A 9,778-nucleotide genomic window follows, 5' to 3' on the forward strand; every position below is an offset into this window, starting at 1 on the left:
AGACATAACGAAGTCTCAGCCGACTGAAACTTAGCAAAACTGATCTTCTATACTATTGGATATGCTCTCAGCTGTCCGGTCCAAGTTTGCGTCCATCGCAACGTGCGCCGCCCACGAAACGCGGCTTGCCCACATACGTCGTTGCCAAGCTATTGCCTTGGTACGTGATCGTCCTGGACGACCTATAAATATGTCATCCGTAACACAGCTTGAGCAAACAACACACGACACGAAACGACCATCTCTCCAGTGACTAGTGCGAAAGGAAGATGGCGACTAAGCTCGCAGCGCTCATCGTCTTGGCCGCGTTCCTCGCCGGGCCGGCGGCGTCCGAGGCCGCCAGCATTTGCTTCAACGGCTGGCTGAAGCTACCCACCTACAACCCGGTGCTCTGTCGCCCCAGGCCGGACGTTCAGACGCGGCAGAGGAGACCTGCTCCCTCGGGGTCAGGGCTCACCTCCGGCTATTACAACACCAGGTGTCCCAGCGCAGAGAAGATCGTCACGGATGCCGTGAAGAAGGCCGTGGATGCGAATCCTGGCATTGGTGCCGGGCTCATCCGCCTCTTCTTTCACGACTGCTTCGTTCGGGTACACACAACACAACACAGCTCGTCGATTCTAAATTAATATAAGAGCATTTAGATCACTACTTTAATGATCTAAACGCTCTTATATTAGTTTGCCGAGGGAGTAATAATATGTTCATTACGATGATCAACATGTTAATTATGGGGTCCTTCATGATTACTATATTTAGGGTTGCGATGGTTCCGTCCTTCTCAACACGACCAACTCCAAGAACAGCGACACGGAGAGGGAAGGCCCTCCCAACCAGAACAGCCTCCGAGGGTTCGAGGTGGTTGACGAGGCCAAGGCGGCGATCGAGGCCGCCTGCCCCGACACAGTCTCATGTGCCGACATCGTCGCCTACGCCGCCCGTGACGCGTCCTACTTTCTCAGCGACCGCAAGATCAACATCCAGATGCCGGGCGGTCGCTACGACGGCCGCGAGTCCTTCTCCAACGAGACCGACCAGCTGCCCGGGCCCTTCTCCAACCTCACGGCGCTCCAGGGGAGTTTCGCGGCCAAGGGACTCACCTCCGACGAGATGGTCACGCTCTCCGGCGCGCACACCATCGGCCGCGCCCGCTGCTTGTTCTTCTCCAGCCGCTTCTCTGAGATGGACTCGGCATTAGCCGCCAAGCTCAGGGCCCAGTGCGGCAACGACAACAACAACGTGAACCAAGACGATGTGACCCCCGACGTTCTGGATAAACAATACTACCAGAACGTGGTCGACAAGAAAGTGTTGTTCACCTCGGACGCCGTGCTCAACTCGACGGAAACAATAACGCAGGTGACAGAAAACGCGAACATGGCCGGGGCGTGGGAGAGGAAGTTCGAGAAAGCCATGGAGACTATGGGGAAAATCGGGGTCAAGACCATAGGCAACCAGCAAGGCGCAGAGATCAGGAAGGTATGCTGGAGAGTCAACAGCTAATGCGGCTCCATGTCTGGTTCCCCCCCTGGAGGAGATCTAACTTTGCCTAGCTAGTGCCGTTGTTGGTTTTCTCATAGTAAAACTCTGTATGTGTGTGTTGTGGTGTATTATACTAAAACTCTGTATGTGTGTGTTTTGATATATTAATAAAGATATAATAATATATAAGTAACCGTGTATGTTCACATACGACTATTTTCATGGTTGTTTTTGTCGATTAAAAACTGACACCGAGTAGCAGGGTCCTGAGCTAAGCCTTGACAGTGAATCCGAAAAATGCATTCATTTTCTCATTTGTCTTGACAAAATGTCTGAACCAGTAAATGTTGCAGTAATTTTTCTCCAATACCACGAAAATTGAATCATTTGTCCTCGAAGGAAAAATCCTCTCCAGATATACCTACTTTCTTACGAGTAAATATGGTCGCTTTATTGCATGATTTGCATGATAATATAAGTTACAATAGCAGTATCATTCGGCTGCACGAGCGAAGTGTGACGACCATGCTTGAGGCACAGCGAGTTCTTTACAAGATTGCGTGCTTCTGTATTGGAAGCCCTTCCCTCGTGAACGAAACAGACCTATGTGAAAGATCGATGGCAAAACTCAATTTTCTGAAGGATCGAGCTATAGACACCCTTACTCCCTGTTAGGAGTATAATTATGTTAAGTTAGAGATTAGGAGATAAGTTTAAACCATGTATGACTTGCCCTCTACTTCAAGTCTCTCTCCCGCATATTATACTCTATATATACTCCTACGAGGGTCAGATCAATACAACACAATATTCATCCACTCTACAATTTTTACATGGTATTAGAGCAGTTTGTCTAACGACGTCGATCCTAGGACCTTCCACCACTTCCGCAGAGCGCCGCCTCCGGAAGACTAATCTCCTCTCCCCGGGGGCGCAACACCTGATCGATCAAAGATCAGATTGGTCCAATAGATTAGATTAGATAAATTTTGAAATTCCATCTAGTACTTTTTTTAGCCACCAGATAAATTCGATCTGTAGATCGTTGGAATTCCTGCATCTACGACGCTGAATCGGAGCAGTAATCCAGGCGGGCGGCGGCTTCGGTCACGGTCGGGAACACAGCAGGCAGCGCAGCTCTACATCGACAGTGCACGCGTCCATCTACATCGACCCAGGACGTCGTGTGCGGCAGAGCACACCACGGCGGCTATGCGCGCGCAGTAACGCGGCAGGCCATCAATCCGCCGTAGTTTTGCTCTCGCCTGCACGACCGATCCAGCCAGCAGCAGCGTGCATGCACGGGATGGATCCAGTAAGATCCATCGCACCTTCATGTGACGTGCATGCCTTGGAACACCTGCCGAGATGCACGATTTGGATCATGGGAGGTCAGACTTCCGAAACTCCGCCTACTCCAGCGCCTCGTACAACGACGACCTGCGACACCGAGCCGAGCTACACCGCTCCTGCACTGCATCGAGCTATGAGACTAGCCACAATGGGTAGTAACATAGAGTAGTAACATCGACATGTTACTAGTCTATGTTACTACCTCTATAGTGGGGAGTAACATATGTGTGGTAATATGGAGTACTTCATTTATTATGCTATAGACACATTTTGTCTTGATATGTGTGATGTTACTACTACTACTAGTAACTAGCTATGTTACCACTTTCCACTTTTTCTTCATTTATTACTTGCCACATCATCTATTTTATCTAGATATGTGTGATGTTACTACCTATGTTACTCCCATTGTGAGTAGTCTGACGATACATCTACATCGAGCCGGCCGCCGTCATCGAGTTGTGCGACTACGCCAGGACTTCGTCGAGCACGTCTACAGAAACGACTCCTACATAATCTGGCACGGCGTGGCCTCGACACTTCGTCGTCACAAGGACGCCTTCAGGCAAGGCATCATCATTGACACGCAGCTGCGACGCATCACCGACACTTCATCACCAAGGTCTTCATCAACATTTTCGTCAACACACCGCCGCCGCCTCGTTCACAAAATGGACACCTAGCGTCCTTTGATAGACTTTTCTGCAAGACGTGACCTCGACGATGGCAATGACCCTGTCATGACGACGACATCAACCGCGTCATCTACGACTGCAGTGACGACCCCTACACGGCAACATGGTTCTGGCAAAACCGGTGTGTGCTCGACGGGTTTCCTATGGTCATGGCAAAACCGGTGGACTCATCGCCGACGGCACCCTCTGACATCGGCAAGGTGCATCATCCACGACTGCAGCTTCGTCATATACATCATAGCGCTTTTTTTTGCGCCTCCGGCTTTGTGCGGCTTCATCATCCACGACGACTACACCATCAACCACGACTACCTCGACCACGGCTACATCACCATGATTGGCAACCTCGACATCGACATCGATGGCTTGGTCTACAAAACTCATCGGCAACAACTCCAGTCAGCAGCGTCCGCGTCGTCACTAGCGTTCACGCCACTCCCGCTGTGATTGCGGGAGGGAATAGAGGGGAGACAAGGAAGGCACCAGAAGGGGACAAAGTCACCGCCCTAGGTGCCGACCCATCAGAGACGCAGTGGATGATGGCGCAGCGGAGAAGACGACATAAGCGCAAGACTCCAAATTCAGTCGCAATCGTCGCTTCACTCCCACTACGACTAGGGGGAATGTTAGAAGTATAATTATGTTAAGTTAGAGATTAGGAGATAGGTTTAAACCATGTACGACTTGCCCTCTACTTCAAGTCTCTCTCCCGCATATTGTACTATATATACCCCTACGAGGGTCAGATCAATACAACACAATATTCATCCATCCTATAATTTCTACACTTCCTTCATTAATATGCTTAGTGGTCGATCACACGTGTTGATGACCCCACGTACACACCACGGATGTCGCTGCACACTATAGCTGCCGCACCCTTCCATCTTTGTTTTGCTATACCTCCGTCCGCATTGAACTTAACCATATTAGGTGGCGGAATCCATCTGGGTGCCACAGAGGGCTCCCCCTTGACGTGCTTCTATGAAATCAAACTTGTAAACATCCTGGATAAGCAGTACTACCAGAATGTAGTCGACAAGAAAGTGTTGTTTACCTCAGATGCCGTGCTCAACTCGACCGAAACAATAACGCAGGTGATATAAAACGCGAATATGGCCGGGGCGTGGGAGAGGAAGTTCGAGAAAGCTATGAAGACTATGGGGAAAATCAGAGTCAAGACGATAGGCAACCAGCAAGGCGCGGAGATCAGAAAGGTATGCCGGAGAGTCAACAACTAATGTTGGCCAGTAGTAATGCCCGGTAGTTTGCTGACTCCATGTCTGAATCCCCCGATGAATTAAGGAGATCTAACTCCGCCTATCTAGTGCCGTTGTGGTTTTCTAATACTAAAACTCTGTATGTGTGTGTGGTTTTGGTGTATTAATAATGATATAATAATATACTAATAACTGTGTATGTTCACCTATGACTATTTTCATGATTGTTTTTGTCGTTTATAAACTGACATGGAGCAGTGGGGTCCCGAGCTAAGCCTTGACAGGGAATCCGAAAAATGTTGGAGCTGATCGCCAGCTCCTCTTCTTCTTCCTCTAGCTTCCTCTCAAAGCTCACGGAAGAACAAAAGAACACAGATATTTGGTGGCCGCTGTATCACACAGCCGACCCTTTTCTCTTCTCTGTATTCTCTCCTCAAAGCAAACATGCGTACAAGTTCTTAAGTAGACTCACGCCCACGCAGCCGGGCCACACACTCGCCCGCTAACTGCATGCACGCACCCACTCACACCACTAACTAATGACCTGATCTTCTCCTAGAATCACTCTAGGAACCACACGACCCGACCACTCATACAGCAGCTAACAACCTCGGACATGCATACACAACAGCCTCTCGCCACCGTTCGGCATCTCGCCATGCGCCATATCTCATGGCGCCTCGCATCTCACCTCCTGCATGTTCTCCGAGGCTCCACCTACTACAACTACCTATATGCATGGACAAGCAAACTAATATGTAAATACATGTGAATCAAGATTAAAAAAGCTAACAATCACCCCTCTAATCTTGATTCCCGATTCTTCATGGAACTTCAAAGGAGAGCTTCATAGAGTGCGCGAGTTGTCGGTAGCATTGCGGCACACAGCGGAAGAACTTGAGCACGACCTTGTGCTCGGTGATGCCGTCGCCGAGGGCCTCGAGGTCGTTGACGATGCCGGTGAGGCGGACCGCGAACTCCTCCATCCTCTCGTCATCCTTGAACAGGAGATTCTCGAACTCCGATCGACGCGTCTGCGCCCGGGCCTCACGGACGCGCTCGGACCCCATCCTCAAGGTTTTGAGGGCGTCCCAAGCCTCCTTCGCGGAGTCCTTCGCCGCCAACGAGCGCAACATCTCTGGCGGCACAGCCTGGAGGATGATGCCCAATGCCTCACGGTCGTCGCGGTAGTCGATGACGGCGCCATGCTCGACCACCTCCCACAAGCCTTGCGCCTGTAGCCGTACTCGCATGACGAGCGCCCACTCGGTGTAGTTTGTGCGGGTCAGGGCGGGAAGCTGCACCAACGACGAGCTTTGCCGGACGACGCGCTCGACGACGCGAAGCTCGCCGCTGCCGCTGCCGTCCGTGAGCCGCGCCTTCGGTGGAGTCGCCGTCCTGTCGAGCTTCTTCTTCACCAACTCCGCCGCCTAGGCCGCCTCATCTCCGTTGCCTGCCATCACATGAGCAAACCAACATGGCTCTGATACCAATTGTTGGAGCTGATCGCCAGCTCCTCCTCTTCTTCTTCTAACTTCCTTTCAAAGCTCACGGAAGAACGAAACGATACAGATATTTGGTGGCCGATGTATCACAAAAAATGCATTCATTTTATTGTTTGGTCTTCAAAATGACTGAGCGAGTAAATGTTGTATTCATTTTCCTCCAATGCCACAAAACATGATTCATTATTCATCAAACGAAAAATCCTCTCCAGATATACCTACGTACTGCTTTAGGGATAAATATGGTCGCTTTATTGCATGATAATATAAGCTATAATAGCAGTATTATTTCGGCTGCATGAGTCAAGTGTGACGACTATGCTCGAGGGACAGCGAGCTCTTTACACGATTGTGATCTTCTGAATTGGAAGCCCTTCCCTCGTGAGCGAAATGAACCTCCGTGAAACATCAATGACGAAACTCGATTTCCTGATGGATCGAGTTGTACACACCCTTACTCCCTTCATTAATATGCTTGGTTGTCGATTACACTTGCCGATGACCCCAGGTAGACACCACGGACGTCCCTGCACACTACAGCATCCGCACCCTTCCATCTATGTTTTGCTATACCTCCATCCACATTGAGCTTAACCATATTAGTAGGTGGCGGAATCCATCTGGGGTGCCATAGAGGGCGCCACCTTGACGTGCTTCTGTGGGATCAGACTTCTAATCTCCAGGTCTGTTAGAAAACGCATTTCAAATCCATGGATTGAAGGGAAGTGAGCCTAGCTCAACTGATTGAGAAGTGGATGTACAAACCCAACACTTAAGGCGTGTTCGGTAGCTCTCCACTCTCACAAACTCCTCAACTCCTCAGCCACCAGCCAGCCGCCAGCTTCTTGTTAAAATATCCGGAGCCAACGATCGTTCGGGTGGACAGCTTCTCATTTGTTTGCTCTAGCCTGGGCTGGTAGCCGATTTGTTTTGTATACAGCCCAGCCAGGGTGAATGGTCAGTACGCTAGAGAAAAGGATGGACCGAATCGGTATGCAAGTCTCACTTGGCGGTGGCACAACTCGGTAATTATCCACAACTCCTGCTTCGCTGTTTTGGTGGAGCTCGCTTTTTCCAGCTCCTCGACTCCTCGAATTTTGCCCCAGAATCATCACCAGCTTCTCATTCACAACTCCGGGAGTTTCCCCGTTCGGCCCAACTCCAGGTTCGGAGTTGAAGGAGCGAGGAGTTTGAGAGTTACCGAACAGGCCCTTAAACCTAGGAATAGTTTGACATCCAGCCCAAAACCAGTCCAGACTGTATGAGTATAGCTCCAGCGTCCAAACCAATCCAAACCAAAAACTTATAGCTAGAATCTACATCAAGCCAAACTATACGTATTTTTCACCCAATCCAGCTCAAATTGTTTCCAAGTTTTTGATTAAACCCACAAACTCAAACCATGGACAAAGCACAACAACCGTGTAACTGACTGGTGAGTAGCTCCTGCTTGGGGTGTTGGAATTTAGATACAAACAAACTTGAAGAAGGCAGTTGCCGTTCAGGTCATGATCGTTTGCTCAGAGTGTGTTGGTCGCTGGCGTCTCCTATGTTAGCTAAAACGGACTCATGGCGCACCGGCGATCATCAGAGACAATAAGACACGGTGGGAGAATGGACACGGAGAATTTGGTGGCGCACAAACACCTCGCCACACCAACGGCTTTTTTTTCCTCAAGCACGAACTCAACCAGCTTGGTACAAACATGGGAGGAAAGGGGACTTATAGGCGCGCGCACTGATGCGCCACGCCGTGCTCTCGACGCACCACACTCACACACTTGCCACGTCCCGTGCTCCACAGCTCGCGCTCCCGACACGCATGCGCGCTTAACGCGGCCGGCTCCAGCGCCCTGACGCGGTCACTCCTCCACCTATTGTGCCAACTAACACACTCATGCACGTAGACGCACACACGCGCACACACGCCCGTGCCCTGCACAGACCACTCTTGGCGCACACACGCATGGACACATGCATACATGTGCCTGTGCCCCTGCACGGCTCGCTCCTGCCGCACACGCACGCCAGTCGTCACTGTGCCGGTCACGGCTTATTCCCAACATCCTCGGTTCTACGCCGGCGTCGGCGTGGTCATGGATGTCACCCTTGTCGTTGGCGTGGTCATGGAGGTGCAGCAGGTCCAAGTCGAAGCACTATAACCCGGCCAGATAACCCACGTCGAAGTCAATATCATCTTCTCCCAAGTCAGAGGTGTCCATGGCACCAGTACAGACGTGGACGAAGCTTGGGCTGGACGATGGATGGATTGACAAGCGATTGAGCGTGTTGGGAACACGGTGGCATTTGGACCTTCGCTTGAGACGATGGATCAATCCAGTTTGGTTTCAACCGATAAGTCTGAACCCAACCCAAACCCATCCAGTCTGTTATTAGCCACAACCCAAACCGAACCGAATTGTTTGTCTATCTAAATCCGATAGAGACCAAATCAAAAACCAAACCAAAAACTAAGTTTTGATCCAAACTATTCCCAAGTTTACCTAGGTTCAAATCCTCACATAGACGAATTTATATTCCTATTTATTCTTGAGGACCATGCTTTCCTGGTACTCACGAGCAGACCCAAATAGCGTTCTGAGAGCCCAGCCCCGTGCTGTCCCCGCTAGGGCGACACGGGCGGGCCCTAAACCCAGCCGTCTGGGTCCCTCCGCCTCTGCCGGTGGACGCCCGCGGGCTAAGCCCGGGGCCCGATGGCAGTGGCGGAGGACACCGCCTCTCTCCCACGTATCTGGGGTTGTGCGGGCCCCTAATCGTGTGGAGGCGCGTCCGATCCGATCTTTGCGGATCGACGGCGATGGCTGCGGCATGGCGGCGTGGTGGCCGGCCCTGCCTCAGACGGAGGCGGAGTGGGTGGCGGGTGCGGCAACCGGGCCTTTTCGGGCGGCGGCGCGCCATCCTTTGGATCGGCGGAGGCGACATGGAGGGCCTTGTGGACGCGTCGGCGGCACCTCCGGTCAGATCTGTTCTGGCCGGTACAGCCAACGGTGGTGGTCATGTCTTCTGTCAGAGGTGGTCGTCCTCCGGCTGGGTGATCGGATCTCGAGATTTGTCATCTAGTCCCGGCTGCGAGTCGGGGAGGCATAGTTGCCGGTGAAAACCGAGCCGATGGCAGCGCTCTGCGTCACTCCCTTGATGAATGCATCGTCGTGTAGCTATTGTCGACCCACTCGTGCCGCTCTGGGGGAAACCCTAGGATCTGGTCTTCTAGATAGGACGATGGCGACACTGCAATGTCGTTTCTCTCTTTGGGAGTATCATTTGTAAAGCAGCGCTGGAAGACTGAGGCCAGAGGTGGAGTCAGTTCGTCTTGCAGGGAGCTTCGGTGGAGATGTCAAGTCATGCCTGGCCGGCAGGTGCTACACTGGTGTCATGCCTATTCGGCAAGTGCTGCGCACGACAGATCTTCCGGAGACTTCAAGCTGTGTCGACTGGTGGTACTTGGCGGCATGGTGCTGAGGTGTGTACCGGCGGCGACCGCGACATGCTCAACAGTTCGTGC

The 9,778-nt window shown here is 51.6% G+C and overlaps 1 protein-coding gene across 1 annotated transcript; it reads left to right on the plus strand.

Moving 5' to 3' along the window:
- The first annotated feature begins 229 nt into the window (after positions 1-229).
- Positions 230-1,692, plus strand: LOC123079304 (peroxidase 2). Its single transcript, XM_044502046.1, has 2 exons — positions 230-590; positions 760-1,692. Exons 1-2 carry the CDS (start codon positions 270-272, stop codon positions 1,501-1,503), a joined length of 1,065 nt encoding a protein of 354 aa, XP_044357981.1. The 5' UTR covers positions 230-269; the 3' UTR covers positions 1,504-1,692.
- The last annotated feature ends 8,086 nt before the right edge of the window (positions 1,693-9,778 follow it).

The sequence above is a fragment of the Triticum aestivum genome, chromosome 3D (genome assembly GCF_018294505.1).
Source record: "Triticum aestivum cultivar Chinese Spring chromosome 3D, IWGSC CS RefSeq v2.1, whole genome shotgun sequence".
In the NCBI taxonomy this organism is placed as follows: domain Eukaryota; kingdom Viridiplantae; phylum Streptophyta; class Magnoliopsida; order Poales; family Poaceae; genus Triticum; species Triticum aestivum.